The following is a 20409-nucleotide window of genomic DNA, read 5'->3' on the forward strand; positions in this document are numbered from 1 at the left end:
CAAATCTTTGCACAGATGTTTCCAGTAAACCTCTACTCATAACAAAAAGCAGATGCAAGTGAGCAAGCGTACTTTGTACTGGTGGCAAGTCTCAAGGAAATGGACATTCATATTTTTGCTTTGAGAATTGGTACAGAGCTTGTGGGTAAAAAGAATGCACGGCCTTTGTCCCAATAAGAACATTTTGAAAATTGCCCCAGTATTACTAGCCATAGAAGTTTAAAATGAAGGTGCACCTTGAAGCAAAATAGTTTTTTGATATATACTTACAACTGTCAGAGCAACGCTGGATCACAGCATACCACAATCCCGGTGCTAGAATGGGGTTGATTCGGGTACTGGCTGGGTGGGAGGCTTAGAGCAGCAGTGGAGGAAGGGAGGAAAAGGAGGAGAGGGCCTTCATGTTAAGAGTGAGTCTTACTACTGAGGAGGGTGCAGCAAGGGGGGGGGGGAGGGGTGGAGGGCGGCACTGTCCCATGAAACTTTGATTTTTACATTATATTTTATTTGGAGAGGTTTGGAAGGTGCAGTTAGGACACATCCTGACAGAGCTCTGTTTTCCATTGAGTGGGGTGAAGAGGGGGAATTGGGCTGTAAAACCTGAGCACATTTTGTTCAATGCCCATTGCCACGTAGCCAGCTATATTCTTTTGAATACAGCTGGTTAAGGCTAAAGTTATCCAGCTACCCTTAGCAGAATAACTCTATACCTAACCAGCAATTTTCAAAAGATGGGGTTATTAGGTTTATAGATATGCAGCTAAAGTTAGTTAGATAAGTTTATTCGGGGATATTACACAGGACGTTTATCCCACTGAATATCCAAGATAACTTATCCAACTAACTTTAGTTGGATAAGTTATCCATTATATGTTGGTTTTAAATATTGGCCTTAGTTTATTTTGGAGCCTAAGAAAAAATGCTGCAGTACCTTCAGATATTCAGGGACTGACATGGTGCAATACCTATTATGCAACTGAGACCATAAGGTATATAACAAACTGCTTTAATATATAAGCAGCTAAACAAATGAAATAGGAAAAGTTTATATGTAATAAATGCATCACCATCCCAATATCCATGGACTGATGTTGCCACCTACTGGTTATTTTCCAGTTCATTCTTTTCTTAATATCTTTCTGTCACTAGCTTTGCTGTGTATACAACACCTCATTCCATAGCTTGTGTAAAACCCTTATCCTCAAACAGCACAATCCTGTAAAAAAGGATGACAAAGGGCAATCAGTAGTTTGCATGCAGAATGACCCAAGATAATATTATTCAACTATGCTAAAGTGGTTCTGAATCACTAGATATTTAATGAGAAGAAATGGCAAACATTCTCCTGAATATGCCAGAGACTGCTACTGTATATTTATTATTTACCACAAGAAGGATATGAGACATAGAGGGAACTTAGGCAACAACTGCAACTCAGATACCTTTTCTTCTGTGTAACTGCCACAATCTCTACAAAATAATGCCAAGCATTTTTCACTCATTTCTTAGAGCAATTTGGATATTTGAAGGGATAGAGAATGTTTTATAATATTTATATGTGGAGAATGGGGGGCATTTAGTGATTTTTTGATATTTATTTATTTATTTATTTATTTAACATCTTTTTTATACCGACATTAAAATACACATCATATCGGTTTACATTGTAACAAAAGGTTGAAATTACATAGAACAGGGGAGGGGAGAACTGGGAGAGGATATGAGTAAGAGAGTAGGGGCTCTGGGGAGAGCCTGAAAAGTCAAGCAAAGGGAAGGGGAAGGGGGGCATGAACATATTTACAAACATTAATCGATATATTTTAATAGATATATTTTGAGATGTTTTTTTTTATTTTGTCATTCATGTTATTTATTATATGTATTGGTGGTTTTTTGTGTAACCCCATCCCGGTGTTGCGGCCTAGCACAGGTGAGGCCATAAAGTTATTTATTCACTTTGGGGAAGGAACCCTGACTAGATCTTGTACCTCCTTTACTTCCCAAGGTGAGGATTCATTGAACTGGAGTAAGAAACAAGTGCTCTCAGGTCCCGATTTGATAGGGGTGGTTAGTGCAGTTAGTGTAGCTGGGTTTAAAAAAGGATTGGATAAGTTCTTGGAGGAGAAGTCCATTTCCTGCTACTAATTAAGTTGACTTAGAAAATAGCCACTGCTATTACTAGCAACAGTAACATGGATAGACTTAGTTTTTGGGTACTTGCCAGGTTCTTATGTCTGGATTGGCCCCTGTTGGAAACAGGATGCTGGGCTTGATGGACCCTTGGTCTGACCCAGTATGGCATGTTCTTATGTTCCCCTGGGGAGGATGCTGGTCTCTTTTGAGTGCAGAAATAAATACTCTGGAGCCACTTCATTATTGTGCAATACAAAAGGCTTTACTGTTAAGCACTGATGGCGAATGTCACAAAACTCAAACTACAGCATCACAGAAATCTCACTTCAGTTCCATTATAGCCTCTTACCTCTATCTGTGTGGGATTTACTTATATCAGGGCAAGGGATACACCCACCCTTCTTGGATTAAGATAGTGGGCAGTCTAGGATGGTCAAAACCCCTTCCAGGCTGATAAAAATAGCAAAGTCTATGGCACAGAGAGTAAATCCTCTCTTTCTCTCTCCAGGGTGGAGAAACACCGGATTGGTGTCCCCAGTGATGGTTTTTCCTTTACTCACGGTTAGCAGATCTTCAGGATCTCCTTGATCTTACACAGTCTCTTTAGTTCTCTCTCTGGATTCTTGATGTACGGGACCCTCTTGAAACAAGCAGTTCTCTTGCCTCTAGCAGGAAGGAAGGAGCAGCCAAAAGCCTTCCTCCTGGATCTTCTAACAAAAGTGTTTTTCCCATAAAGAACAGAAACTGATAGCAAAGTCCCCTCCTCACAGCAGGTCACCACCACTTCATGGGTGTATCTTCCCTATCCCTGGGTGGGTTACACGCAGGGTTCTCCAATCCCTATGTGCAAGACCAGGTGTCCAGTGAGTCTCCTAAAAAAAAATCGCAAAATTCCCCTAACTTAGTCCCAGAAGGAACACAACCAGATAGGTTGTGTACTGGAAGAGGAAATCCCTCCCGACCCTGGTCAGGACTAATAGCCTGGGTTAGCCTGCCTTTATTGACTGGGCCTGTAAAACCAAAAAAGTTAACTACTAACACCTCTGCACTCTGTGCTAACCTAAATGGACTGCCTCCCAAGCTGTAGCAAGGGCTCGAATATATATTGTTTCAAGTGGGCTGGGCATTCCAGACCCCACTGAAGCAGGGGCTGTATTGAATGGATCCTCCCTTCACTCTAACCTCCTCCACCTCCTCCATTCCTCCACCTCGTGATCCTCGCTGCAGCAGCCAATCGGGCTCCGGGCGCCAGTTGACCTCATCTTCAGGCGTCCTCGCTGGATTTAAAAGTCCTCTCTCCTCCCGGCAGCTCTCTCTTCTTCGGCAGACGGCAAGGGTAGCGGCAGTCTGGGCCTGTGCGATCGGCGCTGAAAGCCCGTTGGGGTAAGGCCTTCTAATTTGCTCTTACTCCCTACGGGCTCCCCCGCCAACCATGAGGCTGGTCTTCTCGGCCTTCCGCTCCACCGGGCCCTCCTCCACCTCGCGATCGTCGCTGCAGCAGCCAATCGGGCTCTGGGCGCCGGTGTGACCTCATCTTCAGGCGTCCTCGCTGGATTTAAAAGTCCTCTCTCCTCCTGGTGGCTCTCTCTTCTTCGGCGGACAGCAAGGGTAGCGGCAGTCTGGACCTGCGCGATCGGCGCTGAAAGCCCGTCAGGGTAAGGCCTTCTAATTTGCTCTTACCCCCTACAGGCTCCCCCGCTGACCACGAGGCTGGTGTTCTCGGCCCTCCGCTCCACCGGCCCTCCTCCACCTCGCGATCCTCACTGCAGCAGCCAATCGGGCTCCGGGCACCGGTTTGACCTCATCTTCAGGCGTCCTCGCTGGATTTAAAAGTCCTCTTTCCTCCCAGCATCGCGCGCCGGGCGTCACGCGCCAAAGGGGTGCGACTAAGGGGCCTGCCCCTTTGTGCACCCCTTCGTGCGCCCACCAAAGCACCCAGCATCACCTAAGTGCAGCATCCTTTTCATATCATTGTTTGTTTCAGTTTTTCCCTTACCTCCTTTCTCCTTATCTAGCCCTTCCTATAAAAAGCTATTACTGGTCCCCATTTTACCTTCTCGTCTCTCGCCCTCAACCCTTCAACAATGCCACCCTTCGTATGTAACTGTCCTATATCCATCCAGCAATGATACCCCTCAAAATTCTACCCCCTTGTACCTAACCCTCCCACACACCTGCAAAGAAGGCTTACTTTTATTCTGGTTTCCCCACTTACCCAATTCCTTGGCTTCTCTCTAATATCACTACTCCTTTTCAACGCCCAATTTCTCAAAAAAAAAACACATCTACTCCATGACCTCCTAACCGACTCCAACCCAGAAATCTGCGCCATAACCGAAACTTGGTTTAAACCCCATGACACTCCCCTTATTAATCAGCTTCCCACTGATATATATGACTTTTTCTCTATACCCCGCAAAAAGAAGAGAGGAGGTGGCCTACTCCTTACTGCAAAAAAGGAACTTCAATTTATATCCCAAAAATGCAATCTTTCCAACCAGTGCGAAATTGGCTTCTTTAAATCAAAAGCTCTCCAAATTTGCCTCATCTACACCCCTCCTGGTTTACTAGAGAATGACTCCTCCCCACTTATCGAATTCTTTGCGGATACACTCTCTCCAGACCTACCCACGATCCTCCTTGGCGATTTTAACCTACACGTTGATGCTATCCCACAATCCCCAGCTTGTGAAACTTTCATCTCCTCTCTCGAAGCAATGGGCTTTACAGAAATCATACATTCCCCCACCCACAAGGCCGGCCATACCCTGGATCTCATTTTCACTAACTCCCCCATCAAAACTATCAACTCCCCATCATGTCTTGTGGTACCATGGTCTGACCACTCCATTATTCAAACCACCCTCGCACTACAACAATCTACCCCTACCCCTTCAACCTAGCCACAATCCTTCAAATACCGCAAAACTTGCACCTTAGACACCCTCACAACAGCATGCTCAGACATTTCTAACCAACTTGACCTCTCATCAGCTGACAACGCCTTTTCCTCCTGGATTGATTTCACCCTTAACATTGCTAACAAACTCTGCCCCATTGCTACAAAAACCATTAAGATGGTCCATCCAAATAAAAAAACCTTGGTTTTCACCTGAACTTAAGAATCTCAAAACCCTCCTCAGAACCGCATAAAGGCACCAGCAACAAAAACTGCCTACTATCAACTCATGCACGAATACAGGAAAGCCAATCTTCTAACTAAACGAAAATATTACGCCAAAAAGATACATGGCTTCCAATACAATCCCAAGGCCCTTTTTACTATGATTGCCGGCCTCACCAGCTCCTCCCCAACACAACCTCAAACACCCACCTCAAAAAATCGCTGCAATGAATTAGCACACTTCTTTAAAAATAAAGTCTCCTCCCTCACCGCACAATTCTCTCTTAACACCAACAATGTGATACTTCCCACCTTCAACTTCTTGGCTACTCTCTCATCTTTTGATTCATCTTCCTCCCTTGAAATAGAAAACATCTTAAGAAAGATGAGACCCTCCTCCCATCCCTCTGAAACTATCCCCACCAAACTTCTTCTATCTATTCCCAAAGCAATTGCTAAACCTCTTTCTAACATATGCAACTGTTCCCTGGAACAAGGTACGGTCCCCATCATACTAAAACAAGCGGTGGTTAAACCCATCCTCAAAAAAAACTAATCTTGATCCCTCTACCCTATCCAATTTCAGACCTATCTCCAATCTCCCTCTCTTATCTAAAATCCTAGAAAAACTAGTCAATTCTCGCCTATCTGACTACCTTCAACAACACAACATTCTTCCCTCCACACAATATGGATTCCGGAAACATCTGAGTACTGAAACCTTACTACTATCCCTAACTGACACCATAATCAAAGGAATTGATACCGGTAATTCCTATCTTCTTGCTATGTTGGACATTTCTGCAGCTTTTGACACTGTTAATCACATTATCCTTATCAACATCCTCAGCAGTATTGGAATTTCTGGAACTGCACTCTCCTGGATCAAATCTTACCTACAAAATCGTCACTTCACAGTCCTCACTGATAACAATGAATCCGACCCGATTAGTCTTGGTCGGGGTGTTCCCCAAGGTTCCTCTCTCTCCTCCACGCTATTTAACATTTACATGCTTCCCCTCACCACTCTCCTCACCAACGTTGGTATCAAACACTTCATCTACGCAGATGATGTGCAAATTCTTTTCCCTTTCCCGACTCCCTCCAAACTGCTCTCCAAAACTGGGAATCATGCCTCACCTCTATCAACCAATTACTCACTGACATGCACCTTGCTCTCAACCCTCAAAAAACTGAACTCCTCATCATATCCACCAAACGTCCATCACCCTCTATCCCCCTCTCTTACTCATCCACTACCTTCCCCTCACACACCCGCAATCTGGGTGTTCTTATTGACAATCAACTCACCCTTAAACCCTTTATTAAATCTCTCTTAAGTGACTGCTACTTCAAGTTACAAACAATTAAAAAACTCAGACCCCTACTATATTTCACCGATTTTCGCACAGTACTACAGTCTATTATTTTCTCCAAAATAGACTACTGTAATGCTCTCCTCCTTGGCCTCCCTACCACCTATACCAAACCTTTGCAACTCCTACAGAATGCCGCAGCACCGTATCCTTACAAATTCTAAAAAAAGAGACCACATTACACCAACTCTTATTGAGCTACATTGGCTACCAATACAATCGCGAATCCTATTCAAAGCATTATCCCTCATTCATAAAAGCATTATAAATGAAAACTTCCACTGGATCAGCCCTCCACTCCTTCCTCGCACCTCCACAAGACCCACTCGTCCCGCCCTTCAAGGAACACTCCGCATTCCCTCGATCAAATCCACTAAACTTATCACTACAATGAACAGAACTTTTTCTCTAGCTGGCCCTACCCTTTGGAACTCCCTGCCTCCGGACTTACGCACCGAAACATCCACACCTAAATTTTTAAAAAAACTAAAAACCTGGCTGTTCCTACAGGCCTATCTGTCTAACTCTACCCACCCTGTGACGAATCCCTGAAATTTGTGTAATATTTTCACTGAATAACTTTGTAGTATTTGCCGCTATTTTCCCACATGATCTGACACTCTTCAAGTCATGTATCTCACTCTTTACCTTCGAACTTTATGTAAATATCATGCTTACTCAGATTTTAATCAGTGTTATTACTCTATGCCATTGATCTTGTGATTTGTTATGCTGTACCTAATTAATTATTAGTTACTGTTCCTTTCTTCATATAGTTATTGTTCTATTGTTCCATGTAAAGGCTATGCCTAAAAGTTCCAAGTTATTTGTAAACCGATACGATGTGCAAACGGATGTCGGTATATAAAAATTCTAAATAAATAAATATCCTATTCTCTCTCCCTGTCTCTCTCTAGCTGAACAAAGGGCTCAACCAGGTTCTACTGGTGAAATGACTGAAGGGTCCATCACATTTGTATAAATGATGGGAATTTTATTGTAACCTGTTTAGAAGTCTGAAGCATATAGCGGGAAATCAAATATTAAATAAACCTAAACCTAAACTCTAATGACAGTAAGATAAATGGAAGACACATGCTCTTATTTCAGGCCATAAAGTTGTTTTGAGGTCTGTAGGAAATTAGCAATGTTGTGAATAAAAATATGGCAAAACTATCAGATAATAAAAAAAAATATTTTAATCATGGTCCACAGGGCATTCTGATTAGGAGTCTAATATACTAAAAGGAAATAATAATGCATGTATTACGGTATGTTAAATGCCTATGATTTATGCTGAGTAAGGAGATGCAAAAGCATGCAAAATAGCTCAGTACCTATAGGACCCTGAACTCAAGGAATAGTTTAATATTCACAGGGTCACTCACAAAAGACAAAGGCTAAGCTAAGACTAGTTTGGCAGAACATCAAATGCTTATAAATAAATAAAATATGTCACAAACACTGTCACAATGTACTCTTTTCAAACCTCATACAGTGGATTCTTTTTCTGGGGGGAGGGGGTGGCAGGGGAGGAGGTTATCCTTTAGACCCCATGGCATTAAATGTCTCAGTCACCAAGTGTATTTAAAAGAACCGGAGGGACTCTTGATTGGTGTTTCAACAGAAAGACTTTACTGAAGCATTTGTGCAATAAAAGGATTCTGACCCAGAATAGACTTTTCTTGTGGTAAATCTACAATCCAAAAGTAAATACTTGACTCAGCAACTGTGTGGTCCCTTCTTTCTGATACTAGGGCTCCCATATTCCTTTTTGAAATATAGGGCCTCCACCAACTATTCCAACTAGAATTTAGGGATTATCAAGTCTTTGGATAATGGGCACTCCCTCCAGTTTAGAGTTCCTTGTAAAATGGTACCTGAATGATGCAAAAGTTCTGGTTGGATCCTTTTCTTTACCTCCAATCCTCTGTTTCTCTTTTATACTAGTTAGTACTTCCTTGTTTCTCTGGTGTATACCAGAGTGGTATAAGCTGTGAGTAAGTACCTTGTAGGTACCACTTCTTCTCCTCTCTCCTGCTTCTTCTCAATATTGGATGAGTATCCTCACCTTCTCCAAGATTTCTGCCATGTCAGTACTGTCTTTCTCCAGCTGAGTGAATTAGATGGAAAATAAATTCCAAAAGAAAAAGGTGAAAGAAAGGGTAGACAGACTTTCTTTCAACTGAAGATCCAAATGAATCTTCTCTAACTTCAAAAGATAAATGTTGTTATAATGGTTTGTGAGTTTGTGGACCCTTGACCTGAGTCGAGAGTTGTTACCACCTGTGGGGAGGAGCCCTACAGGTACACACTGTTGGGAGGCGAGGTCAGACACAGCGGGGAGCTCTGGGTGAAACTGTGGAGAGATCCTGAGGAGCAGGATAAGAGACACAGCAAGGAGGGATCTCCATATTAAGTAGGCAGGCTGGAGATCAGTACCTGGGCAGAGACTTCTGCAGGGAGTGGCCTTAGGCAGGCCCGTGGAGCAGGTAGCTCAAGACAGGACGTGCAGGAGGTATTCTGTAGAGGAAACCCCGAGGGGAGGAGCTGTGCAGTGAAGGAGGTACTGATGTGATGACATAGTCTAACCTGCGGAGCGGGGAAGACCGAGTCAGGTCTCCAGATGATGACGTAGACCAGCCCGAGGAGCGGGAGGTGCCGGTAGTGACCGGTGGTTGAATCAAGGGTACGGCCCCTAGGAGCGGGGAAGCACAAGGTCCCTGTTATTGAACATAGGCACTACCCCGAGGAGCAGGGAAGCACTGACAGTCCCAAGTGTAGAATATAAGCACTACCCTGAGGAGTGGGGAAGCACAGAGATAGAACTCCCAAGTGGTGAAGGCATTCCCAGAGGCGGCATCAAGGAATGGGGAGCCAGCAAGATAGGACCTCTGGAAGACGCAGGGCCAGCCCGAGGAGTGGGGGAAGCCAGAAGACCAAGTCTCTGTGGAGCACATACGCTGGCCCCCGAGGAATGGGTACCAGGCAGGGTCCAGAGTCCAAGTGAGATCCAGTAGTGTCACCACAGGTCCAACAGAGACAGGAGCTCATAGAGTAGCGATGGAACTCATTGCCAAGTCGGCTAGCTGAGGGTGAAGGTGGAGCTTAAGAACCCTGATCCAATGACATCATCAATCAGGTATGCCCCTGAGGGTCCCACAGTAGAAGCTTCAAAAGAGGGTCCGGTGGCGCGCACGCCTAGGAAGGCCCGGAGTTGGCGTGGGTGATGGCAGCGTCCTGACCGCTACGAGGAATCATGGGGTACATGGCGGCAGAGGCTAGCCCCCGCCACGAGCAGGCCCAGAGAGGGAAGCAGGATGGTGCAAGACGTGAGTAGATGCAGTCGCAGCCGTCTGCGACTGATGGTCATAACAGTTGTATTTGTGGACCCTTGGACCAAGGCAGGATTAGTTCTACCTTCAGGGAGAAGCCCTGCAGGTTCCCACCATCAGCAAGCAGACCCAGGCGAAGCAGAGACCAGTCAGGACCTTCATCCATACCAGCCCACGTTCCCCTCAGGGCAACGAATTCCATCACTACTCTATGAGCTCCTGTCTCCGTTGGACCAGTGGTGACACTACTGGATCTCACTTGGACTCCGGTTGAGCATTTGGGTACCGGGGCCGGCAAGTCTTGGGTGGGGTCTCTGCTGATGGCAGGGGTGAAGGTCCATGGTAAGCTGGGTCATAGGCAGGCGGCAGTTAGATATATCTGGAGTCCAGATAATGGTCGGAGAAGGCATCAGTCGGTCTTATTTGATGTCCAGGCAATGGTCAGAGGCAGGAAGTGGTCAGTCTTATTCAAGGTCCAGGCTGAAGTCAAACCAGGTATCCATCCGAGAGTGGAGAAGAGAGACAGATAGGCAGGACAGGAAGAGGGCAACGTGGATGGAGCAGATGGAGACGAAGACAGAAGACAAACTGGAGACAGCTGGATGAGAACTGAAAACAGACTGGATGAAGACTGAAGACAAGGCTGTAATTAAGACAGGAACACTGGGAAGCAATATGCACTACCAGGAAGTGTCTTCTCAAAAAATAATGTTGTACATGTGCCTCCTAAAAAAGTGGATGGTCTTCATCGAATGACTTATGAGGAGAAATTGAAGAATCTAAATATGTACACCCTGGAGGAAAGGAGGAGCAGAGGTGATATGATACAGGCTTTCAGATACTTGAAAGGTTTTAATGATCCAAAGACAACAACAAACCTTTTCCGTTGCAAAAAAATCAGCAGAACCAGGGGTCATGATTTAAAACTCCAGGGAGGAAGACTCAGAACCAATGTCAGGAAGTGGCGAAGTCCAAAACTGTGAAGGATTTCAAAAGGGCGTGGGATAAATTCTGTGGATCCATAAAGTCTAGAGGATGTGAATGATGAGAAGAGGCATGGGGGTGGCTTGCGGGAATGACGGCTACTACCTGGAGATTATTCAATAAACATACACACAATTAATGTGACTCCAACATTGCTCTATGCTTCAACGGCTAGAGGAAATGTGGAAAAAAGGATTTGCATACACAAAAAAAAAGCAGGGGAGTAGCTTGCTTGTTACGGCGGTTATTACCCCAAACCAATAAGCCTGATACTTCACTTTCAATGAATATCCAGCATAGCTCTCTGCTACAAACAGCAGGGGAAATGAAGAAAAGATAAACAAACACATGGTTAACGTCTTATTCAATAAACATACACATGGTTAATGTGACTCCATCATTGCTCTATGCTTCAACGGCAAGAGGAAATGTGGAAAAAAGGATTTGCATCCACAAATAAGTAGGGGAGTAGCTTGCTTGTTACGGCGGTCACTACCCCAAACCAAATAAGCCTGTTGTTACGGCGGTTTCTACCCAAACTAGATAAGCCTGATACTTCACTTTCAATGCATATCCAGCTTCGCTCTCTGCTTCAACGGCAGGGGGAATGAAGAAAAGATGATTTATATTCAGACAACTACCAACAAGGACTAAATTACATAGTCTGGGTAAAACAAATAATCATGGGTGTAGCTTGCTTGTTACGGTGGTTACTACCCCGAATCAAGACTGATACTTCACTTGGAATACATATCCAGTGCAGCTCACTGCTTCAACGGCAAGGGGAATGAAGAAAAGAGGATTTATATTCAAACAACCAACAAGGACTGAATTGCACAGGCTGGGTAAACAAGCATGGGAGTAGCTTGCTTAATGCAGCGGTTACTACCCCAAAACAATTAGCTAGATACTACACTTAGATGCAGCTCCAGCACTGCTATCTACATCGAGGGTGGGAGTGGAAGGGAAATAGAACCAAAAAGTTACTTAAAAGGGACAAGAGCAACAGATAAGTATGAAAAAAAAAAGTATGAAAGCTTGCTGGGCAGACTGGATGGACATTTGGTCTTCTTCTGCCGTCATTTCTATGTTTCTATGTTTCCTCATCACATGTGTGACTGTAGCATTGAGCTTTAGGGATGTGAATCGTGTCCTCGATCGTCTTAACGATCGATTTCGGCTGGGAGGGGGAGGGAATCATATTGTTGCCGTTTGGGGGGGGTAAAATATCGTGAAAAATCGTTTAAAAATCGTTTAAAATCTAAATCGAAAAATCGAAAAAACGGCACATTAAAACCCCCTAAAACCCACCCCCGACCCTTTAAATTAAATCCCCCACCCTCCCGAAACCCCATCCCTCGCCGGAACATCGTTAAAAATCGAAAAATCGAAAACCGGCACACTAAAACCCCCTAAACCCACCCCCGACCCTTTAAATTAAATCCCCCACCCTCCCGAACCCCCCCCCAAATAACTTAAATAACCTGCGGGTCCAGCGGCGGTCCGGAACGGGCTCCTGCTCCTCAATCTTGTCGTCTTCAGCCGGCGCCATTTTCCAAAATGGCGCCGAAAAATGGCGGCGGCCATAGACGAAAAAGATTGGACGGCAGGAGGTCCTTCCGGACCCCCGCTGGACTTTTGGCAAGTCTCGTGGGGGTCAGGAGGCCCCCCACAAGCCGGCCAAAAGTTCCTGGAGGTCCAGCGGGGGTCAGGGAGCGATTTCCCGCCGCGAATCGTTTTCGTACGGAAAATGGCGCCGGCAGGAGATCGACTGCAGGAGGTCGTTCAGCGAGGCGCCGGAACCCTCGCTGAACGACCTCCTGCAGTCGATCTCCTGCCGGCGCCATTTTCCGTACGGAAAATGGCGCCGGCCATACGCGTATGGCCGGCGCCATTTTCCGTACGAAAACGATTCGCGGTGGGAAATCGCTCCCTGACCCCCGCTGGACCTCCAGGAACTTTTGGCCAGCTTGTGGGGGGCCTCCTGACCCCCACGAGACTTGCCAAAAGTCCAGCGGGGGTCCGGAAGGACCTCCTGCCGTCCAATCTTTTTCGTCTATGGCCGCCGCCATTTTTCGGCGCCATTTTGGAAAATGGCGCCGGCTGAAGACGACAAGATTCAGGAGCAGGAGCCCGTTCCGGACCGCTGCCGTTCCGGACCGCCGCTGGACCCGCAGGTTATTTAAGTTATTTGGGGGGGGGTTCGGGAGGGTGGGGGATTTAATTTAAAGGGTCGGGGGTGGGTTTTAGGGGGTTTTAGTGTGCCGGCTCACGATTCTAACGATTTATAACGATAAATCGTTAGAATCTGTATTGTATTGTGTTCCATAACGGTTTAAGACGATATTAAAATTATCGGACGATAATTTTAATCGTCCTAAAACGATTCACATCCCTATTGAGCTTATCCCTGGAGCCATGCCTCCTTGGGGCTGGGTTTACCCCCATCTTCCCAGAGACTCAAGCTATGTTGACCTACATTCAGGAGAAACTGGAATGTGGATTTATCTGCCCTTCCTCTTCCCCAGCAGGGGCTGGAATCTTCTTTGTCACAAAGAAAGATGGATCTCTCAGGCCATGCATAGACTACTGCAGCCTCAATGCCATTACTAAGGACCGTTACCCTCTCTCTCTAAAAGCAGAGCTCTGTGATCACCTACAGGATTCCAAGATATTCACAAAAATGGATCTCAGGGTTGCATACAACTTCATCCACATCAAGGCTGGTGATGAATGAAAAACTGCAATTAACATTCATGATGGACACTACAAATATTTGGTCATGTCCTTTGAGCTTTGCAATGCCCCCGTGATTTTCCAGAAAATGATCAATGAAATCTTTTGTGAGCTACTGTATACCTGCATGGTTGTTTTCTTGGATGACATATTGATTGTTTCTCAAACCCTGAGTTCACACTGGAGAGATGTTCGCATCATCCTGCAACGCCTGCGAGAGAATGATCTCTATGCCAAACTGGAAAAATGTCTCTTTGAACAAGAAAAACTCCCCTTCCTTGAGTACAAAGTCTTGTGAGATGGCTTTCAAATGAATCCTGCCAAGGTAAAAGCCATCATGGACTGGCCTCGCCCAGTGTGGCTTCGGGCCTTAAAAAGATTCTTGGGGTTTGCTAATTATTACCGCCAGTTTATCCCAAATTACTCCTCCATGGCAGCCACTCTTACTGCCCTTAATCACAAATGCACCAATACAAAATATTGGCCACCAGAGACTATTGAAGCTTTCCAGAAGTTAAAGAATGCCTTTGCCAACAAGCCTTGCCTAAGTCATCTGGATTCCACAAGACCCTTCATTTTAGAAGTAGATGCCTGTACCCTGGGGGTAGGGGCGGTACTCAGCCAATATACTCCAGAAGGGGTACTTTGTCTGTGCTCTTTCTTTTCCAAGAAGTTCTCCCTGGCTGAATGAAACTACAGCATTGGAAATTGAGAGCTCCTGGCAGTCAAACTAGCTCTTAAGGAAGAGCCAATCAGAAAATAATAATGAGCAAACACGGTCCTCCGGACAATGTCAAATATCAAAAGAACAAGGACCCAACCAGAAAATAATTAGAGGAAATAGTATCAGAATTTATTGTGTTCTCTCAAATGTAATCTACAGACTCTTGCCCACAATGGGCTGCAACCAGTATCATACAAATGAGCAACTTATTTAACCTCATATACATTTTCCCATTGGTGGTAGCCCATAAGAACATAAGAAATTGCCATGCTGGGTCAGACCAAGGGTCTATCAAGCCCAGCATCCTGTTTCCAACAGAGGCCAAAACCAGGCCACAAGAACCTGGCAATTACCCAAACACTAAGAAGATCCCATGCTACTGATGCAATTAATAGCAGTGGCTATTCCCTAAGTAAAATTGATTAATAGCCATTAATGGACTTCTCCTCCAAGAACTTATCCAAACCTTTTTTGAACCCAGCTACACTAACTGCACTAACCACATCCTCTGGCAACAAATTCCAGAGCTTTATTGTGCGTTGAGTGAAAAAGAATTTTCTCCGATTAGTCTTAAATGTGCTACTTGCTAACTTCATGGAATGCCCCCTAGTCCTTCTATTATTCGAAAGTGAAAATAACCGAGTCACATCTACTCGTTCAAGACCTCTCATGATCTTAAAGACCTCTATCATATCCCCCCTCAGCTGTCTCTTCTCCAAGCTGAACAGCCCTAATCTCTTCAGCCTATCCTCATAGGGAAGCTGTTCCATCCCTTTATCATTTTGGTTGCCCTTCTCTGTACCTTCTCCATCGCAACTATATCTTTTTTGAGATGCGGCGACCAGAATTGTACACAGTATTCAAGGTGTGGTCTCACCATGGAGCGATATAGAGGCATTATGACATTTTCCGTTCTATTAACCATTCCCTTCCTAATAATTCCTAACATTCTATTTGCTTTTTTGACTGCTGCAGCACACTGAGCTGACGATTTTAAAGTATTATCCACTACGATGCCTAGATCTTTTTCCTGGGTGGTAACTCCTAATATGGAACCTGACATCGTGTAACTACAGCAACAGTTATTTTTCTCTATATGCAACACCTTGCACTTGTCCACATTAAATTTCATCTGCCATTTGGATGCCCAATCTTCAAGTCTTGCAAGGTCCTCCTGCAATGTATCACAGTCTGCTTGTGATTTAACTACTTAGGTCAGTAAACATTTAGGGGCAACAAGTTGGCTAAGATTTATTCAGTAGAGCACAGCCCTCTGCTACCCTAAAACACATCCTTACAGAAGATGGGTGTATGAAAACACCAAAAATGCCTAATTGCTGCAAAATCCTAAATCCGTCCCTGTAAACTGGATTGAGTCAGTGCAGCAGGTGGGTATGAAAATAATCAGTGGTCTTCATTATAACACATATGAGGTCAAGATCTAAATAAAAATATCCCAGAAAAAAGGCAGGATAGGGGAGATATGATAGAGACATTTAAATACCTCTATCAATGAACAGGAAGCAGATTTCATTCAGCAACAACTTACAGGGGGGAGCTTAATTAAATTTTCATATATAGGAAAAGACACATGAAAGTTTACTACTGCTAAATAACCTTTGATGAATTTTTTTTCACCAAAGGTATTTTTTGCTGAAAAATGTGCACAAACATAAGAACATAAGAACATGCCATCCTGGGTCAGACCAAGGGTCCATCAAGCCCAGCATCCTTTTTCCAACAGTGGCCAATCCAGGCCATAAGAACCTGGCACGTACCCAAAAACTAAGTCTATTCCATGCTAATGTTGCTAGTAATAGCAGTGGCTATTTTCTAAGTCAACTTAATTAATAGCAGGTAATGGACTTCTCCTCCAAGAACTTATCCAATCCAAAATACCAAGCTTTTATTGTTTTGTACATTGATTGGATTTTTGTGAAATTTGTTGTGCAAAAAGTCATTTTAAAAAATAAATGTGTATTTTAGCACCTTAGCCTCTTTGGCATCTAATACACACATGCTCTGGGAATGTGCTTTCATCAATCACACCTTCTCTCTCTCATGGGGAATGCCACAACATTTGGCTTGGAGTCATTTACGTTTATTTTAATAACCTTAAAACTCAAAAATAAATCTCTTCATGATATTAAAAAAGTGGTCATTGGATAAAGATAGAGGTTCATATGATCTTCTTTAGAAGTATGCAAGCAAAGAGGTGTTGTAAAAGATGCAGACTTCCATCTATATTAGAATCAGCAACACCAATTTTCAATACTAGCAAAAATGTATTTGAATAACAGGAACGAAATACACTTTAAATACCATCTCATTGCAGGGCTAAATCATATGACATGACAGGCTTTCAGTAATGAGTTTTCTGCAATCATTCCAGAATTTTCTCTTTCTGATTTCTGATATCTTTTTTTGAAGTTTTATAAAAATCCATCGTCAATAACAAACACATCCTTATTCTTTTTCACTGAATGTAAATAAAGTATTGATTCTAAGAACTTGTACAATTTCTCCTTAAACTGCATCTTCCTATCAGGTCGATACAGTAAGGCCGCGGTAGAAACAGTGCGGCAGTGTCAGGTGCACCCTTCCTCCCCGCACGCACAGTTCTCTTGACCTAGCGCCTGATACTCTCTTCTAATTGCATGCAAATGCATGCCGCGGCTGTAAAGCGTTAGGGAAGGGTTATGCCCGCGTAACCCATTTTACTGTATAGGCGCTTAATACAGCGCCTGTACAGTAACCTGGGTGTGCTGGTACCTGTCATTTCAAATGTCATTTCAAATGACATTTGAAATGACAGGCACCAGGAAGTGTAAAAAACAAAATTTTTTAAATACTTGTCGGAGGGCCGCGTGGGTCCAGGCGGCCGGCGGGCGGCAGGATCCGGGGGGCCGGTGGTCGCGTGTTAAATCTAGGCCGCGGGCGGGGTGGGCGCCTGTTCCAGGCGGCAGCGGTGGTTGTGGACGCGCGTTAGTTTCAGACGGCCGGGGGGCGGGTGGTCGCGTGTTAAATCTAGGCCGGGTCGCACAGGCGCGCATTCATTCCACTGCCGGTGGGGGCTGCCGGAGAGGCAGCCCCCACCGGCAGTGAATGAATTCATTCATCCAGGCGGCGAAAGCAGGCGGCGAAAGCAGCCGGCTCCTCCGCCTGGATGAATGAATGTGCGCCTGTGCGCGCCTGTGTGAACCCCTGCAAGGCAGGGGTCACGGCATGTGACTGCCTTGAGCGCCGAATCGCAGGGGTCGCACAGGCGCGCATTCATTCACTGCCGGTGGGGGCTGCCAGAGAGGCAGCCCCCACCGGCAGTGAATGAATTGATTCATTGAATTCATTCATCCAGGCGGCGAAAGCATTCCGCTTTCGCCGCCTGGATGAATGAATTGATTCACTGCCGGTGGGGGCTGCCTCTCCGGCAGCCCCCACCGGCAGTGAATGAATGCGCGCCTGTGCGACCCCTGCGATTCGGCGCTCAAGGCAGTCACGCCTTGAGCGCCGAATCGCAGGGGTCGCACAGGCGCGCATTCATTCACTGCCGGTGGGGGCTGCCGTAGAAGCAGCCCCCACCGGCAGTGAATCAATTCATTCACTGCCGGTGGGGGCTGCTTCTACGGCAGCCCCCACCGGCAGTGAATGAATGCGCGCCTGTGCGACCCCTGCGATTCGGCGCTCAAGGCAGTCACATGCCGTGACCCCTGCCTTGAGCACAGAATCGCAGGGGTCGCACAGGCGCGCATTCATTCACTCATGCAGGCGGATGAATGCGCGTCTGTGCGACCCAGCCTAGATTTAACACGCGACCACCCGCCCCCCGGCCGTCTGAAACTAACGCGCGTCCCCCCGCCGCCGCCGCCGCCTGGACCCACGCGTCACATGCCATGACATCATTCCTTCACGCGCTGAAATCGCACGGCCATTCCTTCACTGCCGGTGGCCATGCGATTTTGGCGCGATTTTGGTGCCCAATCTTATTTTTGTTGTTATTGCGCCTTGCAGAGCGATTTCAAATGAATGGCCGTGCGATTTTGGTGCGATTTTGGCGTGCGATTTTGGAATGAATGGCCGTGCGATTTTGGCGCTCATGGCATGAGCGCCAAAATCACACGGGCATTCATTCCGGCGGGGGCCGTACGTTCATCCAGGCAGAGGGAACCGGAGGCCGTTTCGCCGCCCGCTCCCTCTGCCTGGATGGATGCCCATGAGAAATCGGGAGGAAGGGAGAAGGGACTGCCGTAGCAGGCCCGAGCCTTGCTACTTTTTCGTTTTGTTTTGTTTTTTTTGCTTCGGGAGGAGGGGACTGGACAGGGCTGCAGGAGACCGGGCTGGACCGGAGACCGGACGGGACCAGGGCAGGTAAGCAATGTTTTTTACACTACACTATCTCCTACTAGGGGGAGGCGGTAAACTAGCACGTTAAGGCCGCGGCAAAACAGCGGGTTACTGAGGAGATAATATCAGCGCCTGTTACAGTATCGGAGGGGAATAGCTAATTCCTTCATTATACAGCTTTTTCGTTCATTTACATGCTGGGTGCGGAAAGGGTTATGCGTCTGTTTTAGGAAGCGCTAGGGACGCGTGAAACTGGAGACTGTATCGCTGAATCGCCTTACTCGTCTGTATTGTGCGCTCCCAGCACGTTACAGACGGGGAATCTTTAACTGCACGTTACTGTATCGACCTGTATATGATTTAGGTTTGTAAAATTGTCTTTACCATCTGAAAAGCCAGCTAAAAATATACCCCAAAACAAGCAGCAGTGAGCCTAAAATTTTAGATAGTGTGATTTATAAATACTTTTAAAATAAATAAAAATAGTCCTAGATGAAAAAAATATAATCTAAATTAGAATACTGTATTCATCTAACTGGACAATACAATTGACTCTGGAAAAAAAAAAGAGGTAAAAAATGTTTTTCTCCGTTAGAAAACATGATTTTAGAATGAATTTCACTAGAACTTAGGGGGTAAAAAAAGAATCATTACAGTTGACACAAAGTAAGAGACAGAAAAGGTATTATTTGCTTAATTAATTCTTTATAGATTCTGTGTTGGTTTGGGGAAGGGGAAAAAGGAAAATTCTTGTTTTGAGCCCTGCTCCTTTAAGCTCAATCACAACCACCCTCTGAAGGGGTTATAGTACCATGAGCATTCAGTCTCAGTTACCTAAGGATGTTTCCCCTATCTCACATGCCCTCCCAGTCACAGTATACAGAGGCCATGCACTAAGGCTCCTTTCAGAACATTGCCATCAGGGGCCCTAATCCAGCCACTAGGTGTTGCCCTTGCATGATGACTGGGGGTTCCCTCTTCCCCAGGGCTGTGAATACTGCCTCCACAGCATCCCCATCCCCAGATTCACCCAGGAATCAAACCAGGCCTTACACACAGCAATGCGTGACACTGGTTCTGCCTGAATTCTGTTTTAACTAAACTGTTTTCTGTGATGCAGTGTTGCTGTACAGAAGCTTTCAAATGAATCTCGCTTCATAGTTTATGAGTTCTGGGAGAACAGCAGCGTCTGGAAAAAGTAAGTGCTTCAGCAACAATTTTATTTATTTATTTATTTTTATATACCGGTGTTCGATTTGCATATCACATCAGTTTACATATAACTTAAAAAGTGTAGGAAGTCAAGCATTTCCTTTTGTTTGGTACAGAGAACACCAGAAGCAGTAAAGTGATGAGTAACAGTAACATGATTAAAAAACAAAGATGGTAATAGTAATAAACAGTTAAATAACATTTGTTATCGTAATAAACAATATGGTAGTGATAGTAATAAGCAATAAATTTGTAATCATAATAAACAGTAAGTAACATTTGATGTAGGGTGTATCTGTGGCAATGGCATGGGGAGCATGTTATCCTACCTAATAAACGAAGGATGACCGACGTGCCGCAAATGCGCAGTAGAGACCAGCTCTACCGCACATGTGCGGGGGAGCACGTCGGTCTGAGCCAGAAAAAAAGAAAAAAAAAATGGCG

General features: G+C 45.2%; 1 protein-coding gene across 2 annotated transcripts in view; it reads left to right on the plus strand.

Moving 5' to 3' along the window:
• NECAB1 (N-terminal EF-hand calcium binding protein 1) overlaps nucleotides 1-20409 on the plus strand; it is a 555658-nt gene that overhangs the window by 482808 nt on the left and 52441 nt on the right. For both annotated transcript variants that reach the window (XM_029591633.1, XM_029591634.1), the window contains exon 11: nucleotides 19874-19951. In XM_029591633.1, the coding sequence (XP_029447493.1) occupies nucleotides 19874-19951 (78 nt within the window). The remainder of the gene's footprint in view (nucleotides 1-19873; nucleotides 19952-20409) is intronic.

This window comes from Rhinatrema bivittatum, chromosome 2 (genome assembly GCF_901001135.1).
Source record: "Rhinatrema bivittatum chromosome 2, aRhiBiv1.1, whole genome shotgun sequence".
In the NCBI taxonomy this organism is placed as follows: Eukaryota; Metazoa; Chordata; class Amphibia; order Gymnophiona; family Rhinatrematidae; genus Rhinatrema; species Rhinatrema bivittatum.